At 39.0% G+C, this 25,275-nt stretch overlaps 1 protein-coding gene across 1 annotated transcript in view; it reads right to left on the reverse strand.

The window, feature by feature from the left end:
• Positions 1 to 1,871: 1,871 nt before the first annotated feature.
• Positions 1,872 to 25,275, reverse strand: part of KCND2 (potassium voltage-gated channel subfamily D member 2) — a gene marked incomplete at its 5' end in the record, with an annotated part of 265,694 nt that continues 242,290 nt past the window's right edge. The window contains 5 exons of the mRNA XM_017743745.1: positions 1,872 to 5,083; positions 6,861 to 7,108; positions 10,095 to 10,193; positions 11,737 to 11,835; positions 21,645 to 21,807. Coding sequence (XP_017599234.1) covers positions 4,906 to 5,083; positions 6,861 to 7,108; positions 10,095 to 10,193; positions 11,737 to 11,835; positions 21,645 to 21,807 — 787 coding nt within the window. The remainder of the gene's footprint in view (positions 5,084 to 6,860; positions 7,109 to 10,094; positions 10,194 to 11,736; positions 11,836 to 21,644; positions 21,808 to 25,275) is intronic.

Genomic DNA, 25,275 nt, shown 5'->3' on the forward strand with positions numbered 1-25,275 from the left:
ATAGCTCCCACTGGAACAGACTCCTGGCAGCACCTGTGGAGAGAGGAACTCATGCTGGAGCAGGTTTCCTGGCAGGTTTGTGTGGTTCCTGTGGGGGACCCATGCTGGAGCAGTTCATGAAGAACTGCAGCCCATGGGAAGGACTTGTGTTGGAGAAGTCTGTGAAGAACCATCTCCCATGGTAGGGACCCCATACTGGAGCAGGTAAAGAGTGTGAGGAGTCCTTGCTGGGAGGAGGAAGGAGCATCAGAAAAAAACATGTGATGAACTGACCACAGACCCCATTCCCTGCTCCCTGCACCTCTGAGGAGGAAGTAGAGAATTCAGGAATAAAGCTGAGCTTGGGAAGAAGGGAAGGATGAGGGAAAGGTGTTTTATTTTTTATTACCCTATTTGGATTTGATTGGTAATAAATTAATTGCCCCAAATTAAGTCTGTTTTTCCTATGAAAACAGTTGGTGAGTGATCTCTCCCTGACTTTATCCCAACCCAAGATAATATTTTTTTGTTATATTTTCTCTTCCCTGCCTAGCTGTGAAGGGAAGTGATAGAGTTGCTTTGGTGGGCATCTGGCATCCTGCCAGCATTGTCAACCCACACAAGCATTGCATTTAATTATTGTCAAAGTGAGGTTGTATCTAGAACTTTCCAACTTGTGTATGATTGACTGCTTCCTGTTAAAAAGAAAATGTGATGCCCTAAACTTTTGAGAATTTTTGTACATCTACCTCCTTTTTATTCAGCACTCCCCAACTTCAGGTGTTCCTTGTGCAGAGATACTCTAAAAAGTAGACAACTAGATAATATAGGCAGGTAAGAAATTAAGCTGTCTGGCTTTCATATATCTTCTGGATATTGCCAACCTATATATAGTGTTCACTCCTGACACTCCTCTTTTAGCCACATGTTTACATATCCCATCAGCTGATGGCTCTTCTAGAACAGGCGATAATCTTAAAATATTCCTATGGTCAATGGGAAAATAAAGCCCTGGTGGGCCCCAGATGCAGCAAAGAGAGCTTACAACCTCCTAAGCACCCTCCCTGCCCAAAATTTAATGATTCTGTGGCTTTAGTAATTTGTCCTCCTCCACATCAGCTTCCTCTCTAAAGGCCCCCCTTCTCTCTGCAGCAGCTGAGGCTGCATCATGTTCTCTGCTGTGAATGCCTTCTCTTGGTAGCCAGTGTGCTTCCACCAAGAGTATATCCACAACTTCAAAATGTAAAGTGTACATTTTCAGTTTGTCTCCTGTGAGTATTTTATGAGAGGACAGTTGTTCTCAAAAATGCTCTGGGATGGTTCAGACAGGTATTAATTTTATCTTTCCCCACTGCACAGAGCAGAGAGCTCTTCCCAGAGGTGACTATCACATGTGCCAGTGGTGATCGGCATCACCTGCAGCTGGTTGCCCTTTATTAGTGATCCATGGTATGTTGTTACCCACTCTTACGCTACAAAAAGTTTGATCTCTGTGCACTAGTATTTTATCAAGGGAATTTGATACCAGGTATGAGGAGACTCTGTAGGCTGAGAAGTTCAGCAGAGCCGTTTGGTTTTGGGATGTACATAGGGGACATTTTTTAAAGTACAGATAAAGAAGTGGAGTTCATACTGCTGGAAATAATGCTCCAATTTTCTCTGCTGCTGCAGGCTGGGAAGGGAAATGTGATGGCTGGTGTCTCAAGAGAAGGCCAACTCCGTGTAGTGGAGCTGTGGTATCCTGGTCTTGATGGGTCTAGTATCATTCAGATACACTCACAGCTTGCCTGGAATTACTGTCTAGGACATTTGCTGACTTCAGATTTAGTGTTCCTTCCAAATTATTAGAGGGGAAAAAAAAAGTTTCATGAATAAGTTATTGCAAAACCAGGTTGACCCATTCAAGCATGCAGATGTTTTATTTAAATATTCCTCAAATGTCTATTTATTCAGCATAACACATGTATTATGCTGCCTTCTGAAATACGATATATGACTGTCAAACAAAATTGTCAAAACAACAACCTTGGTTTCTTTGTATGATACACAGAAATAATTACATTTCATGTACAGTACAGATGCATTTTACACAGTCATCAACAGTCATTCACTACCAAAACAGCATTTAAATCACCTAAAACACCAAAAAAATGTGTATTTCCCAAATTCAGAATAAATTCATGGTTTTGCATGTGACATATGGAAATAGGAGACAGGACTGAAATTCTGAAAAATCTTCTAAATTATCTCTTAAGCTGCATTTTAAAAATGAAAGTACAAGTTGCTTCAGGGGTATAATTATTATGCAAGTGTATTGCTGTAGTGCGTTCTTTCTAGTGCCTATGAGCAGGAGAATAAAGAGCTTTTAAAAGACACATGACCTGATGGAGTCAGTAGGTTTCCTGGGTTGTGTGTAGTCTGTACCAAAGTAGGTTTAGTAACTGCCTCTTTGCATTATTTAGCTGATATAACTAGTCATGAAGTACCACGTGATGTAAAGAAGTTGCTGCAGTTGGCTGACATCAAGGCAGTTTTTATGTCAATAACTGTTTGTCAAAAGGTGGGGACCATGTATGAGTAACCATGCGTAGAAGTAGGATGCAAGTAAAAACTTTGATGTGTTCTGCCTCTCCTTTAAATCCATTGAAGTTTATGTAACCTACCAGCTTCAGCAGATCTGCTGCAGTTTTCTAACAGGGTGGAAGAGAGAGCAGCACTGGGTAATGGACTTGGGCAGGGTTGCTTAGAAGGAGCGCCCCTCCTCTGGCTCAGAGGACAGCCTGTGCTTCTGCTCTCTGATGTTTTAAAGAAATGGAGAAGCTCAGTTTACAATGAGTAAATCATTCTGATTTGAAAAAAAATTGGGAAGTTAATTGCAAATTAACCAAGAATGCATTAACTTCAGAATAAGTAAATGGTAAGATAAAAGAGTAATGAATGGCATTATCTACTCTTTTTACTTGCAGTTTATTTCTAATATGTGATGCTGTATTTTGGTGTATATACTGTAGCATGATAGTCTATCATCTACTCTTCACTGTTGACAGGTAGAGAGAAGAGTTTGTGTGCAAGAAGAAGTGTATCATCAGCAAGTTTCAGTTTTAGTGGGTATTTTAATGTAAATTTTCAGGTCAGTAGAATGCTAGCAAATACTATACTGAAACATACACTACTCAAACTATTAAATAACTGTGTTAATCTTTTATTGTAATGGCATCTAATGCACTGAGCCTTTTGATTTATATGCATATTTTATTTTGCAGACATGCAGTTATTTCTGATCCAGTGTTTTGGATGTATATATGTATGTATTGATATGCACATATTCCATGTATATTTGATGTATATGATGTATGGTATGTCATGAATGTAAGAAGCATTATGATACATCTAATGTACTCTCATGAAGAAAAATTACACTTTTTTATCGGAAAGGGTTCTGATAATATCAATGTCTTTTATAAATGAAGTCAAGAAGCCTTAACTTGTAAAATCTTCATATTAGCTTTTAGGCCTGCCCATGTAGGCAAATTCCAATTGTAATAAATTATATTTTTATAGCTTTGGGACTCAATCCATTATTCTGTCATTGTTCTTAGGTAATTAAATATTTTTCACACAATATAAAGTTTCAAACAAGTTTTAAGATGCAAGTTTACAGATAATTACAAAAAGAATTTAGCCATCATTTTTACTGAATGTCTTTCAGTGTCTTCCGGTGTAGCTAATACTCTGGATGCTCCAGAATGTAAGCAAGGGACATTTGGAGATAAGTGTTACCTGATCCCCAAAACACCTTTGTGGTAATTTGAATTCAAATAGGATTACTCCTGTAGCAGTAAACTGTGACAAGAGGTTTGTTCTGAAAATACAGAAGTTGACAAGTTGTCTGTGGAAAGGACTGTTGATTCATCAGTATCCTTGAAATCCCAAATTGTGCAGTTATGATGGAGGGGGCAATGAACTGTCAGAGAAATAGAGAACAGTGAACAAAAAGAACAATGACTGAATACAAGTTTGTGGTACACAGTTTGGCTGTAAGATTATTTAAATGTTTGCCATTAGAAGTTTATAGTGTAGATGAAGTTGTGTAAAATACCTTAAAAAAAAAAAATCCTGATTCCTGATACAACAGTTGTACAATGACTTATTGCAGTTGTAACAGTACCTAGGAAGCAAGATAAAACAATAGTAAATATTGAACTAACTGAACACCTTTAGTTCACTAGTGAGTGTTTGAATAAGAAATACTGCATTTTTCAAGGGAAGTTATGTTGTACAACTACCATGGAACATTAACAATCAGCTTGTTGTAAGTGCACGGAAATGCCCCTTTCTACAGTATTATTTTATCATGCCTAATCTGAAAAACAACAGAAGTAAACTGAGATCACAGCTCCAAATAATTTCAGCATGCATTATGGTTGTAGTTCTTTCAGTCAGTACAAACATATTTTATATGAGCATTTTTTTGTTCATTTTTTGACAGTTCTTCAGCAAGTTTGTGGTTTATTAACAGGGAAAAAAAAGACATGTTATCAAAATGTTTCTCGTTGTTTTGCATTCAGCAGGTACATACGTTTCTATTTTTTCATTTGTGTTTTTTTCTAAAAAGAGCTTTCATGATAAGAAGAAGCATCAATGGGGACATTTCATTGTGCTCATATAGTAAGTCAGAATGGTCACAGAAGATTCCACTGCGCATCAGTTCGGACAGGGGGTAAGAAATTCCTTTTGGTTCACACCCTACGACACCAAAACCCTCAAAGTGTTTTGTTTCTCCTGAACCTCTTGCTCTGCAGCCACTGGCACACTTGTCAAGGGGCGTTGTCTTTGTCAGCTCTCTCATTCCTCACGACTCGTTTTTCACTGCTCGAGCTCAGCTTTCAAGTGGTCTTTATGCTAATTTATAAATAATTCCTTGTTTTATAATGCAGATACTCTGACAATGTTTCCTCCCGAATACTCAGGAGAGTCTGGCCTATCGTCTCCTTCAGGTGTGGTGACTGGAGGTGTTGGGATGCTGATTATTGCTGTAGTGACGTAAGGCTGCTCACAGTTTAGTTTAACGCACTCATCCACTTTGGCATTTAAGCTGGAACGGCTGGAGGAAGAAACAAAAATCCATGAAGAATGAAAGTCCACTTTACCACAAACCTCTCGTGTCTGATTCTATTCCCTCAGCCAGCCATCTCCATCCTGCCCCACTGGAGAGCTCTAAGTACAGAGCAGCACCACCCCACTGCCCTGTACCCCAGCAGCTGGTGGTCCATGGCTATGCGCATGTCCCTGTCCCTTTCTCCCTTCCTTCCCACCATTTCAGCACTTCTCAGCCAACCACCTGTGTTTCTGAACAGGGGAAGCATTGCAAACTTAGCATAGCCAATTTGCTTACTATGCAGGAAAGTGGAAACTAAGGGCCAGTCCAAGTCTCCTGCATATTCCTCAATGGCATGCTTATTTAAGAACATTTAGGTATTAGGAATAGTTTCTTCACTGAAATGGTCAGACATTGGAACAGGCTGCCAAGGGAAGTGGTTGAATCACCACCCCTGGAAATGTTCAAAAGGTATGTGGATGTGGGAGGACTGGGAAGGTCTTTTAGTGGTGAACATGGTGGTGCCAGGTTAATAATTGGCCTCAATGGTCTTGGAGGTCTTTTCCAACCCTTGTGATTCTGTGTATATTCTGTTTCCTCAATAGTAAGGCACTCTATTATATGCACTAATTAAGTTTGTGTTAATATGTTCATGGAGTTGCTGCAGTACCTCCCCATTGTAAAAAACTTGTAAAACTCAGACTATTTCAACATGAAACTGGCATTTTGTGCTTGTGTTTTTGTTTTCTAGCACAAAGCTGGTGCTTTTTGGTTTTATATACATAGTGTCTGGAAGTATGGTGCAGGCAAGTCCTCTAGCAGAAAAAGAACGGATCCAGGCAGAATATTTCCTGAAAATCTAAGATAGATTGGAGCTTTGTGCTGGCCAGGAGGTTTCATTGCATAACAGCTGAAAAACTTCAGTACTTCCAAGCTGTTGGATTGTTAATGGACTTGAAATCCAAAGCTAGTAACTATACAAAGGAAGCTACTCAAAATGTAGCTTAACAAAACAATCTCTAGCAACTTGCGCTGAAAATGCTTCTTTATTAACAGGTGACGTGTATGAGATCAGTAGAAAACACTTCTGGGTCTCCTGAGACCTCTGCTGTTTTTTCAGAGGTGATATTTGGATATATGTGAAAGCCAAATACTTTACTTTTGAGAGTAGAGGGACATTCAGTAAATTACAGACTCTTAAACTGTACTTTCCTCACTTTTGTAATAACTCCTCAAACTAGCAAATACATTTTTCTTATCTGTTTCATATTTTTTATTAGAAGAGTCTTCCTTATGACTATTACAGTTAGGACTTTGGAAATCAGTTTTATTTCTCTGCTTTGCAGAAATGCAAGGAAGTCTCATTTCCTATGCCTCTGAACCAAGAAGGGGCAGACAGAGCACTTGCTCATCTCATATATCTGAATTGGACATTTTTCAGTGTGAAATTTTTCTCCTTATGCACTTGTCCATAGCATATAATCTTTGGTGCTCTATTTTATTTGGGGTCCCTGGATGGTGCTTGCTGCCAGTAGTGCACAGTAGTTTGTGAGGAGGGTCTGAGAGGGCAGAAATGGATAGAGAGAGACTATTCTATTATTTTGTATTAAGCTTGAAGCAAATGAAGCACAGAATATTTCAGTACCAGTACCCATTTTTAGATGAGTATTGGACTCTCATCTTAAGCCTCACCGCCTGCCTGTGGCGGCCACGACAGGTTTACATCTCTTCCCTAACAAAGCCGGGGGGCTCAGCTCTCGGTGTGCTGATGCACATGAAGTACCTGTTAGACAGGGCTGTCCTCTCCACACATCTGATCTGGATGGTGCTGAGCTCCTGCACGCTGCCGGGGCGGCTGCCGGTGATGGTGGCGTTTGGGATGCGGTACGTCTTTTTATGTCTTCGGGAGCAGCAAGTGCTGGTCACGCCTTGTTGGGACGAAAGAGAGGGGCTGTGGCTTGAGGGTCTATTCACTGTAGAAACCTCCATGCAGCTCTCTTCATAGACTTGCTCATCCACAAACTCGTGGTTCTAGCCCAGAGGAATCCAACAAAGGGACAAAGCACACACAGAAGGATAATTGAAGTGAACGTATTAATCATGATTGTTTAACGGCTTAAATTGACACAACTGAATCAACTGGGAAAGTTAGACAGCTTATTCTTGATTATAGTGTTTAGCCCGTATTAGTCTGGGCTGAATACCAATACAAATGTAAACACTGGAACAAAATTAACAAGAAGATGTTAATCCAAATTATTTTGCAAAATAGCATGTGGTTGTAATGTAGTTTGCATTATAAATATCTGTATAATCTTTGAAGTGCCACAAAATAGAGAATTATGTTTATTAATAAAATGCAAGTGGTGCTTACATAAATACTCTAAATATCAGTTGAAAATAAATAAGATTTATTATATTCAACTATAATATAATAAAATTCATAAATATTTTCCAGATAAGTTTATAAGGCTTTCTTTTGAATTACATGTTAGAAATCAGGACCTGAAACAACATTTTTTGAGGTATGCGTCTATCTAAAAAAAATATTTAAACAAGTAGAAATTTTGATTAGAGGAGATGAGATAGTTATTTAAAAGCATCCTAAAAGTTCCTAATTACTGTAGATGGATGTGTCAAATGCAGTTTAGATGACTGACCATTTAAATTAAATGAAGTCCTCTTTATTCATGCAGTCTTTGCTTAATCCCAGCAAAGACAGTAGTTTTATAGGGTGGTCACAAAGATGAATCCAAATTCACTCAAACAGCCAGTTTACATTAATTTGTCAAGTGATTAGGGGGTATATCACACCCACCCACAATTTCCATATATTCTATGTGTGCAAAAGAGCATGAAATAGTGGTGTTACTCATGGTGTCAAGGGAGGGGAGGAGATGCAGGGGAGTGGGAGAAACTTTTGTACTCATTTAAAACTATAAGGCCAAACTATGCAGAGATTGAGCTATGTTTGCATGCAGTTTGGGAAAGCCTCCTTTTTCAAGAAAACTCTTTCCTTTTACTGCTAGACTTAGTCCATGTATCCCGCAAGAATGTTTTAGGGGAATTGTTTAAGGAGCATTTTCTGGATTGTTTTACCCTCTACTCAGTCTCACATCAAATTTGCCAGCCTGTTACATTTTTGTGTATTAGAATGAGGTAAATTATTTTTCCCATAAAAAAATTTGCTGTAATTGGAAAGGTGCTGATGTTTTTCAGAATTGCCATATGGGGCCAATATAATATGTGAACAAAGTAAAGAGAATAACAACTCTGGCCAAGTGTTTGCGGCAAATGGAAATACCTTTATAGGCATAACATTTTTATTTCCATTTCTTCTGTTCTTCTTCACTCAGACATAAGTTTGTGTGAATTAAGAGGTGTTGAAGAATGCAAATTTCAAGTGATAAGGAAAAAAAGAACTTCCTCGACAAATGACTTTTATAAGGCATGTGTCAGTCACAATCAAGATTTTGAACATGATCACACAGTAGACATAAAACTCAGAGAGAAAAATAACCTAATTGCTCTTGTGAGATTACGTTCAGGGGCTTACAGTATGTTTGGCATGAACTCTGCTATTTTGCTGATTAAAAGTAATTTTGTGCTTCCTAAAACTTTTATGGAGCAAAAATTAAAGAGTTTTATTCACTGAACTTTTAATATAGAGTGGAAACATTTTGAAATGCTATAATGGCACAAGCTAATTGATTTGATTATACTTATTAATTAACTGTTCTTAAATTAGCTAAAAGTCATTTGTAAAATATAATTTTTAGTGCAATTAGTTTCTTGTAATCTTCACAGAATTCCATGACATTGCCCACTCTGCATTTCTGAGAGTGGATGAGATCTTATCCGATTGACTTTTCAGTGACAGAAAAGAGAATATGCCTTTTCTCAGTATCATGATGCTTATAGCACAAAGGATGGTGAGAGTCTAAGAAGACACACCACACTTCCTGTTATACAGTGAACCAGAAACTTGCCAGATTCCAAATGCTGATGGCCCAAAATGTCAAGTTCCCACTAAAATTTTAGGAATGCATCATCTCCAGAATACAACTTAGAACTGCTGCATATATTTTTGCGTTAATATGTCATATGAACTGGGGCAGTAGTAGGACCCAACAGAAGGAGAAAAGAATGTAGATTCTAGAAACAAAATAACACTTGCTTTATAGACTTCTTTTTCTAAAGAAAAATAAAAAAGAAATTAAGTTTTACAGATTCCACCATTATGATTAGAGGAAAGGTGAAACTTTGGGAGCTGAATTCAGCTCATACCAAATGAATAGAAGTTTTTTTCCATGATTTCTATGACAGTTTGACAAGACCTGTGGTTATTACTCAAGTTTTTAAAATATGTTTGTAATATTCAACTGTGGAAAAATTTTAAAGGCAAATTGCTATTATCAGGTTCTGGTACAAAATGTCTCAAAAATGTTTCAAAAGGACCCAGCAAGAATCTTAGCAAAAGAAACCATGCTCTGAATAGGAAGTAAGACATTCTGGGCTACAGCACATTTTATAAGATTAATACTTCTAAAGTAAGAGTGGAGGAGACATAAGCACAACAAGCATATGGGTGACATGTTGCTGGCTAAGTGTCATAACTGGGCCCTTTTATTTCAAAGAAATGCTGTCAGAAGGAGAACATTAAATTCCACACATACATACATCAAGTTTTAATTTATCAAAATTTAGCAATGTTTGTTGTGGGGAAACCTTTTACTCTTGTTTGTTTGTTTGTTTGTTTGTGGGGAGGTTGTTTTTGGGGGTTTTTTGAGGAAAAAGCATGAAGATTTTCACAGTGATCTCCATCAAATATAGCAGAAGCTGTGTTTCTCTGTTATTTATATGCCTTGGGTATAACGCCTTAAAATAAGATAAAATGGCTTTTCTTCCCAGCTAACTCTTTTAATATAAAGGCTTATTAATTAGAAGAGATAACTGAAAACATTCAAAGCTAGGCTGGTGTTGCAATTCACAGGAAAACACAGTTCTCTTTTCTTACCGTAGTTTTTTCCAGGCAGTGAAGCAGGTGGTGGTGCTGTGTTTCAAAGGAAGAGCCAGATTTGCCAACAAAGGCCTGTTCTTCTTCATTGGAGGACTGCTGATACATAGAACTCAGTATTATTCTCAGTTTTGAACAGTATTTCTTATCCAAATATTTGATCAGAACTAATCTGGATTGTACATGGTAGCATAACTGCAATTTTTCGTCTACAAAGTATAACAAAAATTATTTTGCACCTTAATTTTTTTCTGCTTGTTTTTAAATCAAACTATTTCCCTTCCTTCCCTAGCACCTCCTTTTAAATGTTTTCATCTTAGGTCTTTTACACATAGATAAAATAGTACAATTTACAAGTGCAATAAACACATAAGCTTTGAATGTTGGATCAACGCATGCTTAAAATTATAATCAGTTTAAGTGACAGTAAAATGTTTGTTTTTCCTGGGAATGTGCCTCATTTGAAGAAAATTAAAAATAGTTGTCCTCCCAGGATCATTTCATAGCACTAAAGAATTTCTGCTTACACAAAAATTCATGTTAGTGATCCCAATCTAGTGGGTTTAGAAAGTGCATAAAAATGTTACTGACACAGAATGAAGAATTAAGTGGAAAGCATCCACTGCTTATTAATTGCTTTCTTAATTATTCACTAGAAAGCAAAAAACTTAATGGGGAAGGAAGTAGGATAATAGAGAAGATAACAATTCAACCTTGGGATATTTGAAATCTGCATGGTAATTAAGCTACTTGGTGTCTTTTTAGTTCAAATATTTGAGTTCTTTCAAGCAGAAGAGGAAACAAGGGCTCTGACTGCTCATCTTTTGTGCTAGACAGGACGGATGGACAGACAGCCACTTCCTCCTCCTCTGGCTATAGGTTAAAGTATCCGGCAGTTTAACATGTATTGAACAGAAAGGGCATAGAGGAATAAAAGCCTTCCTGTATCCCTCAGGGAACAGCCTAAATGCCAGAAAATGGCAGGGATTAAAAACCACTCTGTCTGCAGTCTTTCTCAGCTGGGTACAGCTTTGAGCAGCCAAGGGGCTGTCTCCCAGCAGCATGGGTCACTGTGGATCCCAGTCCCAGCTGCTGGTCCTGGCTTCCTTGGCAGGGGTAAGCAGGGAATTTGCTTCAGATAACATTAGATTACAATGCATTTGAGGTAATCACCAAGATTCTCCTTAAACCAAAGTAGGTGCTTTGAGGGAACACTTTACCCTGCAACACCCCTCTGGGCAAACTGTACTCAAGGGCTGCCTTTTCCTTTATTGATGATGAAACCTGGTTTTGTCACCCATGTTCTACCTGTTTAAAGCCAAGTGAGATAAATCCAACTCACCTCCTAAGAGGCAAATGCTCTGTACTTTCCTTAATGAGTTCTTCTACAGGATCTAACTCTAAAAATGTGGGTTCCAGCATTTCTATCTGGACATTTCCCTCATCTCTTAATACCCCACCATCGACTCTCATAAGCTTCCTTTAACAATAGTAATTGTCCAGTTTATCCTTCCTTAATCTACCTCTAAAGATAACATTGCCCAAAGCCCCAAGGTGACTTGCCCTGGTGATAAGCTCAATAAACTACTGCTCGGCTGTCATTAAGTGGTTACTCCAGAGGTGGAGGGAACACAAACATTACCTGCTGCAGCTGGTTACTCAGCAAGCCATTTCGTTTGCTCTGCATGTAGGCATTAGCACTCCCACTCTTTGCTGCGCGGATTCGAGCAAGCCTGGCTTTCTGTGTAAACACACAAAAGGAAGAGTGTCATTTGTACTCATATCCTTTATCCTGTTTATCTAAAACTGCTAATTGGAATCAGTTGCTTATGAATACCAATCTCACAGAGACTGACAGACTGCACTGCATCTGTCCTCCAGGTGGAGCAAATCACAAGTGTCTTCCCATTTAAAATGCATGATAGAAGTTTTTATTTGTTTGTGTGTATCAGCTACTAAGGACAATGACTTTGGAGACGGGATTAGACAGATCAGTATGGAAGTGCTGCAGTTTTTTTCTGCATTGTTGCAACTGCCACTGCTTATGTCTTGTGGGGCAGAAACATGGACATCCATTTCAGTTGCTATTGCAGTGAAAATCTCTTTAAAGGGAAATAAACGGTTCAGAAAAAACATAATGTTGCAACATCTATGAGTGGGTTTCTCAGACCCTTCTGGGTTTTTGGAGTACCAAAACATGGTAGTGCTTTTATGCTGTCTCCCAGCTAAGTTCCTGAATATTTGCCAGGCCATTTTAGAATCACAGAATGGTTTTCATTGGAAGGGGCCTTAAAGGTCATCTAGCTCCAACTCCCCACCATGGGCAGAGATGCCACACGCTACATCAGGTTGCTCAGGGCCCCATCCAGCCTGGCCTAGAACACTCCAGGGATGGGGCATACTCAACTTGTCTGGCAACCTGTTCCTGTGCCTCACCACCCTCTTAATAAAGAATTTGTTTCCAACATCTAATATAAACCTGCCCTCTTTCAGTTTAAAACCATTGCACTTTGTTCTGTCCCTATCTGCCTGTATAATGTCTCTCTCCCTCTTTTTTATAAGTCTCTTAGGTGCTGGAAGGCTGCTCTAAAGTCTCGCTGGAGACATCTCTTCTCCAGGCTGAACAGCTCTCTCAGCCTTGTCTTCATAGGAGAGATGCTCCAGCCCTTGGATTATCTCTGTGGCCCTCCTCTGGACCTGCTCTGACAGGCTCATGTCTTTCTTGTGTTGAGGACTCCAGAGCTGGATGTGGCACTCCAGGTGAGGTCTCACCAGGGCAGAGAAGAGTGAGAGAATCCCCTCCCTCACCCTCCTGGCCACGTTGCTTTTTGATGCAGCCCAGGATGTGGTTGGCTTTCTGGGCTGTGAGTGCACAGTGCTGGCTCATGTTCAGCTTTTCATCCATGAGAACTCCCAGGTTCTTCTCCACAGGGCTGCTCTCAATGACTTCCTCTGCCAGCGTGTACTCATATGTGGAATTGTCCTGACCCAGGTGCAAGCACCTTGCACTTGAATTTTTGATCTTCATGAAGTTCTCATGGGCCTACTTCTCAAGTTTTTCCAGGTCCCTCTGGTTGGCAGCTCTTCCTTCTGTTGTATCAACTGCATTGCTCACCTTTGTGTCATCTGCAAACTTGCTGAGGGTCACCTGATCTCACTGTTGGCTTCATTGATGGACATATTGAAGGGCACTGGTCCCAAGACAAAGCCCTGAGAGACATCACTGCTCACCAGCCTCCACCTACCGCTTCACATCTGTTGGTATAACCAGACTTAATACTTAACATCTTTGGTCATAGACTGTTCACAACCAGATTTTTCACAGACTGCAGGTATTAAATTGCTGAGAGAAATTTGTGCTTTCTCAGGTGAGCCTCATTGCTTGTGAAGGTGACTTTCATCCAGAGTAGGAGGCTCATGAGTGAGGGACATTTTGCATCCACTGAATTTTGTACAGCACCTAGAACCCAGAAGTAGGGGAAGGCATTAAGAATGGAATCTCTCAACCGTTGATGTGGAAAACAAAAGCTTTTGTGGGATTACTAGGATGGCATCCTGGTTCCGTATTTTCTGTGGCTGGTTACATGTATAAGAAGGAATCTAGGTTTATCTTCGTGGTTAGATTTCTGATTCTGAAATGCCAAGCAGCATCTGGAATTAAATGGCTGCTGAAGCACAGAAGGAGATACAGTGAAGAACTTGAAAATCCAACTTTGATATATTAGTAGGGATTTTCATATCTGATACTTACTCAGTTGATATGTTCAAAAAACAGAGGGAGTATTTTCCTCCCTTCCCCAAATTTCTGGGACATTAAATGTCAGCACGCACTTACAGAGGGAAGCAGCCTGGTCACTGCAGCCACCAGATCTCTCTGGCATGACTAATAATTAACTGACTTAGAGGAATGGCTCAACACCACCTTTCTTCGCATTTACAGCCTCAAACTCACAGATTGTCGCAACAGCAAGCCAAGAAATTTATGACAGCTAACATGGCTGAAATCTGGATTATGCTATGTCATGCATTTATTATCATTTAATTGTTCTGAAAGAAAATAAAGTAATGCTCTGCATGCGTGCATCCTTGAGCCAAAAATCTCACAGGAGAAGCTATTGACTGATTTTGTGATATATTGCCCATTTTAGAATAACACACTGGTTTATCAACTTCCTCGGTGCAAACAGCTTTTCCAGCAATGCAGTTAATGCATCTTATTCTAGTGGTGAGAGAAAAGATCCCCGATGACGTGCCTTGGGGTCCCCAGGAGCAACTAATGTGGGGAACTGTCACAGCTCCCACCTCCCTGGCTCACTTGGACTCTTAGGTGGCACATCCAAGGCTACCAGCACGGTTAGGGCTCAGTCCTCAGGGTTAGAAATTAAAAAGCTGCTTGGGCAAGCAGAAAATAGGTTGTTTTCAAAGTGGTGCTCCTGTGATGCAACCCCAGCATGCTGGGTTGAAGGGTAGGGGAGTTTTACCTGCACCACAGAATTGTCATGGGCTGGGACAAGTGCACTTGGTTATGTTCATAAATATATAAAAGTTTAGTCTTAGGAGCTCAAGATACCTTGGAAATGCCTTTAGAAGATGCAGCTTGGAGTCCCAAAAATAAGTGATTTCAGTCACAAATGTTTTTCATGTGGTACTTTTCAGTCTGCTCTTAATACAGGGAGATTCATTAGATTTAATGAGCGGACATTTAACATACATTAGTTCTGCTTTTCCTTTTAGCATGCATATTCATTTTCTCTTTAGTGATTGAAGTAATAATTACGGTGCAGCACTGTTTAATAAAGAAATATGAAAAACATAACAGTCCATCAGACTATCTTAATATATCAAAGTGCTATGACACATGTAATATGAAGGCTCTACTTTCTATGTGAAGATTTAAAATTGCTTTGCAAGTATGAATTTATTGCATCTTAGAAAGCTTTTGTGAGCTAGAAAGTAATAGCTTACATCTTTCCAGCTGAGATTCATTCAGAGGGCCTGAATTTATATCATTTACCAAAGAGAAGACAGTAACTCTATTACCAAGAGAGGAACTAGATATTGTGGCTTCCATGTTTATACTTCAGCTTACAGAAAATACTGCTGAAACTGGAGGTGTTTACAAATCTGTTAAAGTGATAAGATTTATTTTCAGTGCTTCTGCCTGATTTATATATGAGCCTGTAGTATGAGCAGTCAGTCTAGAGACTTCTCACATTTTCTTTTGAGGCATCATTAGAAGTTCATGTCATCCACAGGATTTTAAGGGCTATGCACTGGGGATGGAATTCCCATGAAAGGCATCAAAATTATATAATGACATCAGGAAAACTGTGGTTACAGAAGTACTGCATTTTCCTTTAGTCTGCATTTTCTGTCATGTATAACAGAATGGGAGTGACAACTGCCCCCTTCAACCACTGCAAAGCCCTTTCTAATCCTCCTCTTTCATGGAATATCTAGGAAAAAAAAAAAAAAAGAAAATATTAAGTTCTCCTGAAATAGATGATATCTTTGCTATGAAGTTTTCCTAAGTATGCAACTTCGATTTTGGTAATTTTTACATGGTCTAGGACTAAACAAATGTAGCTGAAATACAGTTCTTTTACATATTCTAATGAAATTCCACCATAATCATCTCATCTCCATCTTCCTAAAGAAGTTGATGACCAGTTCTAATTCTTGCCACATCCCTTGTATTTGCACCGAACTTCTCTTTTAAATGTATGTCTTTTTTCAAATTTTACAACATAGAGTTGGATCCTTATCTATGGCTGCATTCATAGAAACCTCACAAAGGGAATTCACTGTTATTCAACAACAGTTAGCTCTGTCACTTTTAGAAATATAAACATTTATTTTCACAAGGTTTTAAGTAGTGCTAAATGTAGCACTTTGGGATATTTACAACGTCCAGCTTTTAACACTCAGATGCCCTCAGCTGTCCAGCTATTTTAAGAGAATAATTTTATCAGGAAGACTTTAGGACAGGGCTTAACTGCAGTACTGGGAATCATTTCTGGCAAGATTCTCTTCAGCTTGCTATGCAAGAAGCCAGGGTAGCCCAGGTAATTTAGTACTTAGCTCCTGTTGTTTCCTGCTGCTCTCCAGGCTACATAATTATCTTACTATGAAAACTCAAAAGTTATTAATTACTTACCTTATAGTAATTATTGTTTAATAATTTTGTACATTTAAAATACTAAAATTCCTTCCCAGTCATTCTGTGTGCACAGATTTTGGTAAGGACAGAGGTGGTTTTCTCCACAGTAGCTGTTATGGGGCTGTATTTTGGATTTGTGCTGAAAACAGTGTCTATAACTCAGGGATGTTTTAGTTACTGCTGCACAGTGCTTGCACAGAGCCAAGGCCTTTTCTGCTCCTCCGACTGTCCCACTGAGGAGGCTGGGGGTGGACAAAGAGTTAGGGGGGACATGTATGGGACAGCTGACCCCAGCTGACCAGATGGTTATTGCACACCCTAGGGCATCATGCTCAGCAATAAAACTGGATGCTGTGGGTGCTGGCAGGGCCTGCTCTTCCTCTGCGACAGGCTTGGTGCTGAGCAAATGTGTTCTTTTATATCACTTTTTTCCCCTGCATTTGTTTCCCTTCCTTATAAAAAAGATTAGACTGTCTTTATCCCCACCCACAAAGTTTTGCAGTTTTACCTTTCTGATTTTCACCCCATTCTTCTCGGGAGAAGGGAGAGAGTGAGCAGAAGGATGGGGTTTAGTTGCCTGCCTGCACTGAGCCACAACACTGTGGCTCCTAGAGCAAGGGCGAACATTGTCCAAAAAATCAGTTACATTTTTGTTTATATAATTTTTTTGTTTGGTCTTTTATAAATCTACCCTGTGTGTTTAAGTGACAAATCACACCCACAGTTCATTCTCTGATTTTCTAATTTTCAGTAATTGCAAATGATTGAATTCATATTAGCTGGCAATAATTTACATGACATCAATAGAGAAGAAAATGCTGTTTACTTTGCACATTAATGGATATGGAATGAAATAAGGTTCATACATTTCTTGAGTGGTGCCTTACTTTCACAATCTATTCAAATTATTGTTCAGTAAACATGAGTTCTACATGCTTTTTTTTTGCTAAACTCAAAAATCCTGGATAAGTTACTGTTAGTTATATTTCTGCAATGCCCCTGATATTAACAGCCTATCTCATATAAAGAATTCGAAATGGTTAGCAGGGTTTCCTACTGCAAACACTCTGACTGCCAGATGCTGTTAAGCAATTGTTGTTGCAGTTTATCCTAGAGCTACTTATAATTATCTAGTAACTGATTATTCATAACTTGACAGAAAAGTGCATCATGTACAATTAATAAAGCCAAGCCAATCTTCAGGATATATTTTGCTATGTGAAGGTAGAAGAACATACTTGCATGAAAGATGCAGGTTGAATTTTATTTCTAAAATCAAGTTTTGGAACTGATGATGGTTATTTGGCTGTTCTGTTAAGGCACCATGCAAAGTCACTCTAGGCAGGAAGTACTTGGGCAACTAATATTAAGGGTCTTTCATTCCTCAGATAATGAACAACACTGGGCAGATGTACCTGCACTCAGGCACTTGCTGGCCAAAAGGACACAAGGCTCTTGCCTCCCAAAGACATGTATGGAAAACAGAAAAGGCATATAGCAAGGGATACTTTATTCAGGGTATGGAGGACTTTATAATCATAATTGCTGCTGCAGTATGCTGGAAAGGACCTTCAGGTCCAAGATGCTATGGAGTGGCCAGATACCCATTCCAAGAGAGAAGCTGTGCCTCCTTCTGTCTCTTCCTTGGCCTGGTAGTCATCCCAGTGAATATGCCACTGTAAGGGTCCTGCCAAATCTTAGCCCTTGCTACCTATTACATACAGAATAGGAAATGATATCCAACCTTGCCTAAACCTTTTTTCTCCCTTCCCTTCCCTTCTCCCTTCCCTTCCCTTTTCATTTCCCCTCCTTTTCTTGCCTTTGTACATGACAACACAACTGTCATTAACGTTGCCCAAAGTTAATGGGCAACCAAAATAACAGCTTCTTGAAGTTGTCTCTAGCTGACAAAATCTCCACAAATAGCATTCTTCAAAACTGTCTCAGTACTGATAAAACTACTTGAGAAGAAGGCACAGTAATACTCCAGGGCATAATTAGTTATGCCCTGAATTTCAATGTCTAGTTTGGATTATTTATTCATTCATTTCTTGTCAGGATAGGGCAGATCCTTGGACCTTAATACTTGATAGAAAACAACATTTTGATGAGCATAGCTGATTTTTCCTTTTTGTTTTCCTTTTTTCTTTTTTTTTTGTCTCTGTTTTTTGGTTATAATGATTGCAAGGGGTTTCCTGTACTGCAGCAGAAAGCTGGCCTATCCTGCCAACATTGTCTGTATTACAGAGTGGGATTTCATGGTAATTACAACAATGTATTTTTATCAAGAGCTTCCTTTAAAATGCATTCAAAATGCAATGGTATATAAATAAATTTCTCTTCCATCTTCTCCCAAGTATTAATGTGCAGTGTCTTTTTGCCAAAAAGAAACAAATGGAGTTGTCTAATCTTCAGTAACTGTGCAGAACTCAGTAAATGCATAAAATGATGGTCACATGGCTCTTGAACAATCCTAATGACAAAATTTTTCTACTGTAAATTGCCAGTGCTCCTGGAACTAGACTTCAACGCTTCAGCAAAGAACTTTCTCTTGAGTTTCCTTCCAGCCCAAGTGTTTTGCCATTTCTGAAGTCTATCTTGATTAAACTTCTGTGTGAGATATTGATAAAGTTGCACAATTCAAAGGCACAACTGTCTCAGTCCAATTGAAGCTGTTGTAGCCAGCAGGAGGTACCACTGCCTGCAGGGGTTTGTGCTGCTCTCCATGAAACAGCACCTTCTTTTTAGCTTATGTTCTTCAGCCTCAGAGAACAGAAATAGGTTCGGTGCCTAGGGTAACATTTATTTCAGAAAATAGTGTAAAGCCTCTATTGTATTGAATGAAGAAGGAATTTCAAACTTCAATAATGTGACCTTTTTGCTTGAATATTCTTTTGCAGTGCAGTAGAAACCCCCTGTGAAATGCAAGGCTATATTTCTTAGCTAAATATGGACCATACAGTACCCATGAAGTGCTTTTTGTTGATTTTTCTTTTTTAGTCCATCAGAGCAATATTCAGTTCAACATCTCAGTCGTTTTAGATTGAAATAGATTAGCTTTGCAATAGAAGATATCAATGAAACACACATCCAGTGCTAAGTTAATCAGACCTCAAAGCCATTTTCTCCAAAGCAAAAAGGGCATAAACACAGTCAGAGGAGATCTCTCATCCTTACTGTTGGCATGGTTCTGGGGAGCAGAGGAAAAAACACTTGGCAGGATTGCCATTCATCACTTCATGTTCCTGCTTGAAACATACAATGAGCTCACTGTTTTGCAAGGAGAAAAAGTCAGTGATTAACTAAAGCAGTTTCTATTCCGGAAGAGATTATGGGGAATAGCAGCCAGTCTACCAATCTCACTTTTGTGAGATATTTTCTAGTGTCCATCTTTTTTTCACTGACAAACTGTGCTGGGGTTTTGGCTGGGGTAGTGTTAATTTTCTTCAAAGTGGCTCATGTGGGGCTGTGTTTTTATCCTTCCAGTTCTCTTCCTGATCCTGCTGGTGGGGGAATGAGTGAGCAGCTTCATGGGGCTTGGATGCTGGCTAGGTTTAGACCATGACACAAATGTAAAGCAGGCCTAGAAAACTCTGTTTTGTGGCATGCAGTAGGAGACAGTTTCTGTCTGAAAAGGTTGTGTCTGCAGCTATTATGAAAGCTCAGAATAGGCACAGTGATTGCTGGGATCAAGCAGATCTATTACCCATGACTGCCACAGTGATCAGGGGCACAGTCAGGAGCACTGTGTTCTGGCTGAGATACAGTGGTTTCTCTGCTGCCATTCCACAAACAGAAGTAGAAAAATTCTTGACAAAAACAAGGTAGTGTAGAAGTGACATGAAGTCAGCTGTGAAAAAGAGGAACACACAGCTGGAACTAGGCTGTGGGACAAAACAACATGCTTTGTTGGGTGGGTGGAATTAGTAGATAGATAAAGTACATTATTTGGATCCCTGAAGTAGCCTATATTTTAGATCAGGTTTCTAGAGAGGTATGAAATTCTTGTGATATGCCTGGTTTCTTTTTATAGCCATTTTCCTCATCTGACAGCATTTTTCCAAGATGTGGCCATTGAAGGGTGCTGTATCTTCCTCCTGGGCCTATGACTTTCTTGGCCATGTACCTTTGTTCCTCCTGATTTTAAGATATTCTGAGAATGCATACATTTATTTCACTGTTTTTATTCTTTTGTAATGAAGAAATCAGTCAAAAAGGTGGCCAGAAAGAAACACACAAACATTTTTTATCTTCGACCCTGGTGCTGTTGTCGATATGAAGCAGATGCAGCCTGCAACTGCCTGTGCTCCCTGGTCTATATATGCAGTCCCCAGGCATGGTCTGCCTGCACACTTCCCCCAGCAATGATCCTGCTCTCCTGAGACCCCTGTAGACTCAGGACCTCTCAAGAGAGGCCATGGGTCCACAAAAAGCCCAAGTGGTGACACCCTAGCCTTGACAATCATGCAACCTGTGTGGCATCCAAAGCCTTCTGACTGCCATTCGCAGAGGAGTGGAAAGAAGGGATCTCAGCTCCCAGAACATGGCTTCAGGTGACAATGGATGTTCTCTGAGCTTCCTGGCACTTCAGAATTCAGAGAAGTGGATTGGAACTAGTGCATTGGCAGTGATGTGGAGATGAAAGTGACTGTCCAGGCTTGGCTGCATCACTCCTGATAAAAACTTCTCTTCCCAGCCCCTGACCTTGTCCATATGTGTCAGGGAAGGAAACAGTCTTCTTGTAGATTGAGTGGATATTTTAGTGAGAGACTCAGCAAATCAAGGTAGCTGGAAAAACAGACTTTTACTTTCATTTTTACCTGATTGAGCTGTTTATCTGAAGCCTTTTAAACAAAATAGAGCTGAAGAGACAAGTTGCCCAACAATCAGATTCCCTCAGAGACTGAATCTGGAACTTAAACTAAACCTGGATTAGTGAAGCAATCTGTTAGCAGAGATGTTAGAAATCATTATTAGGTTTGGGGGTTTTGCTTGTTTGGTTGGTTGTTTTGTTGTTTTTTTTTTTTTCCTCAGAACATTGTGGTAGAAAGAAAGTCTGCCTGAAAAAATGCAGACGAATCTTCAGTGGGTGAGACTGCAGCTATTGCCTAAAAATACTAGATCTAGTCTAACAAGTAGGATGAATTACCAAAATAATAGGCCTGTACATTTTGACAAAAAAGACAAATGAACCAGCTTTGGTTTGTGTTGGGTTTTTTTTCCTCACTAAAAATAAGACAGTATTTGCATCTAGGACGTGGGTTAGGCATGTAGCACATACATATAGTGGTCCTCTTGCTAAGAAATATGCACTATAATTACACACAACATATAGAAAATCATATTTATCTATTGTTCAACAACATAAGGATGAAAAATTAGAAGCTCACCTTCTGTGCCCTGCGCTTGTCTGCTCGTTGATTCTGGTGGTATATACGGCTGAAGTTGGAGACAATTACAGGAACTGGCAGAGCAATGACCAAGACCCCACTCAGGGAGCATATTGAACCAAAAATCTTGCCAGCTATTGTCTTTGGCACCATATCACCATACCTGGGTTAAAGAAAACAAAAGGCTTAGTAAAGACAAAATCTCTTCTAATTATTTAATTTCACAATGAATTAATTGCACAATAGCTTTTACTTCTCTTGCAAATAATACTTACATATAGATAATGCTTTATACACATATGCTTATATATGCAGCATGCCCATTGTTGTGCACAAATAATTTTAATTTGAAAAAAATTTTGGGTCTCCTGTCTATCAAACTGGGCAGGTACATCACATTTTACCTGCTGTACTCTTCCCTGGCTGCCTGGATTGCAATGGAGAGAGAATGACCTTGCTAAGAAAAAAAAAAAATCAGTGTTGAAGTTCAGTCTTACACTGTTCACTTGTTGAAAGAACTCATCGGATTCACCGGCAAGATCTGAGAGAGAACACTTGGCAAATTAGATGCTAAACTGAATAATCTGTTGTCTCACTTAAACTGATATAGTACTTTCATTTAGCAGGGTGACACATTTTTGCAACAGGTTTCCCAGGAGATCATGGACTTTCTATCATTGTATTTTTTCATCTTGGCCGGACAGAAGCATGGCTGACCTAACTTCTTGTTGTTGACATGAGAAGCTGGAGTAGCTGAGCTCCAGATGTCCCTTCTATGGTCTAGGTGAAAGCAAACATGAAAAACTCAAGCCACAAGCAAGCAACCAAATAAATTGTAACTGCCATCCTGGCAGTGCTCAGAATTACTAAAGTTGCCACCTTTCTTTATGATGTTGGATATTGTTTTGTCCAGCAAGTAAGAACAAAGTACTACTGATGTATGTAAAGGCACTCCAGTGAAAACTTATTAAGAGCTATTAGCTCTTTGCATTTTGCTATATTCTGTAGGGGAGAAGTATGTAATTACATACTACAGAGTTTAATAAAAAGATGAATTACTTTCAAGTACCATTTGGTTTTAAGTTATTATTAAACATTGATTTTAGCTTGTGACTTTAGTATGCTTGTGAACAGGGAGATAGCACATTCCCTATTACAAAAAATTTATAAACTCTTAACACAAGGAAAGAAGTAAAACTGCAGGAGGGACAGTATTTAGAAAATACTATCTGGAAAACAAAACCTGTCTGTTTAGTAGGAGCTGGAAAAATAAAAGAGAAGAGGGAAGAAGTCTTCAAGTCAGTGTCCGAATTGTGTACCTAATCACAAGGAGTGGATAAAAGGGTGAGGATATGGGATGATGGAGAAACTATATGAAGCTAGAGGACACCTTCTAGCAATGAGAGCTCAGCTCATGTCAAAAGGAGGTGAAGATGAATGGTTTGTATTTCGTAAGATATGAGGAAAGTGTTGAACATAAATATTCAAATAAATCATCATCCAGGCAGATATAATACAGATGACCAAGTCTTAGACTATTGACACAGATTATGTAGTGTTAAATAAATATTTGGTTGCTTTACCAAGCATGTCCAAGATAAAATATTCACATGAATAATATAATCAATATTTCTGCCAATACCGCCCCCCCCCAGAATTTGAATGCTATTAGTTTCTCATTTTGCGACATGCAGGATTGCATGAAAAATACATAATTTAATAGAATCCATCTTTTAAATGAATAATATAGGTGGTCTTAATTAAAGATAACTAAAAACTGGAAAAATACCAGAAAGAGAATCATGCTTTCATTCACATCAACATTTGCACCCTACAACACAGACATTTTTGGTGCTTATTCTTCCTAAAGCCAGAGCTGACTATCAACAGTATGCATGCCCCACTGTTCTTTTCTTTGGGCAAGGAAGTGGAAAAATGACCTTTCAAGGTCTCTTTGACAAATGGGATCCCCAACACCTCACTAACCCCATTTTTTTTCCAGGCAGAATAGAAAAAGCAGTGGGCATAGGGCCAGGGTGGTGGGCTTTGTGGAGAACTCCTAGGATCAAATCACTGGTAAACATTTCTCCTTTACAGTATTCATTAGTTTTACTTTATTGTTACAGATACAATCCAAGTATTTTCATATCTTGCATCAAACTGTGTCAACAGAAACCTGACACAACCGGATTTTGAAATGCAAAATTTACACATGCCCAGTGCTAGAGCTCTTAAATTAGATCTCTTAAATGAGATTCCTAAACCTATGTTTAGATGCTCATAACTTGAAATGCTGAACTGCTGGACCTCCATAAGCTTACATTGTCACTGATGGCAGCTGTGGACAGACGGCATTGCTAGCTCTAATTAATTTGGCTTGAAATTGCTCAGGGATATAGTTCATCCTGCTGATAATGTGACGCTATAATTGTATGAATCAAGAGCAGACTGAAGCTTTAGGAGTTGTGACAGGAACCACAAGCTCATCTATCTCTAGCATTTCTGTATTTATGTGTGGACCTAACCAGTGACATAAGCAGATGCCTTTTCAAAATGTTTTAGTGTTACAGAGTGAAATAAAAAATTTAAGATTGTTTGACACAAGAAGGTACTTTGCAATGTTTTTCTTACCTTCTGGACAAAACGTCATGCAGATGCATATACTACTTACTTTAAAATAACTTGCTTTTGGTTACTTTTCTTTCTTAGTTTGCATCAGTTTCAATACAGTGACATTTTCCAAAGGTAATTCTGCTTGTCTGTTATTTAGTGCTAGTAATACCTTTCACATCATTAATAATTCTTACATAATTGGGTTTTCTCCTGCTGCTAACCACTGTGTTGGAGATGTTTAAATAAAATTATGGTCAGAAAAAATTACTTCAAAGAAATTAGTCTTCCCAATTCTCACAGGGAGAGAAACATATTTGGTTACTTTTGTGACAAAACAGAGGTTTTGCTACATTTACCCTGGTTAGCCTTGCCCTCCTCTGGGACAGTGACACAGATTTTAGTCTAGTGTGTAGTCAGAATTGTTACTGAAGTTCCTCCTCCTGGATTAAACATTAACTTTAGTTATACCTCATATGTCACTGAACACCAACAATGGAAATGGAGGACATAAAATGAAGGGACAATTCCTTCTATAACCCTAACTGCAATTGTTTTAACCTTTGGAAGCTCTAAACTAAAAAAACATTGTAACTCCATTTTCAGATGGCAGGGAAGCTTCGAGGTGCTACTATTTCAAGGTGGAAAATTCATACTTGACCTCTAAAACAAATTCTAAATTCTGCAGAAAATCTGATTTCTTCAGCCATAGAGACACAACAAATGTAGAATCTTATTAAGCAATTTTCACGGACTCCCTTTTCAAAAGAGAACTATTTTAAGGTTTTATCTAGTGCTACTCTGCTTGTCTCCCTTTTCCTCAGGCTGGAACTGTAAACATATTCTCCTTCATTTGTTTTTTTTCCCCTAATTGTGGTCTTTCCATAGCTTTCTATATCGTCTGTTCTGCATATGTCTATTATTGTAGCCAAAGCTCAAGCCAGTCTTTGGGCATTCGTGATTTGTACTGACAATCTAATTTTGTAATGTCAGAAGTGTCATCCCAGTATTTTATGTGCTG

The sequence above is a fragment of the Corvus brachyrhynchos genome, unplaced genomic scaffold, assembly GCF_000691975.1.
Source record: "Corvus brachyrhynchos isolate BGI_N302 unplaced genomic scaffold, ASM69197v1 scaffold29, whole genome shotgun sequence".
Taxonomy (NCBI): Eukaryota; Metazoa; Chordata; class Aves; order Passeriformes; family Corvidae; genus Corvus; species Corvus brachyrhynchos.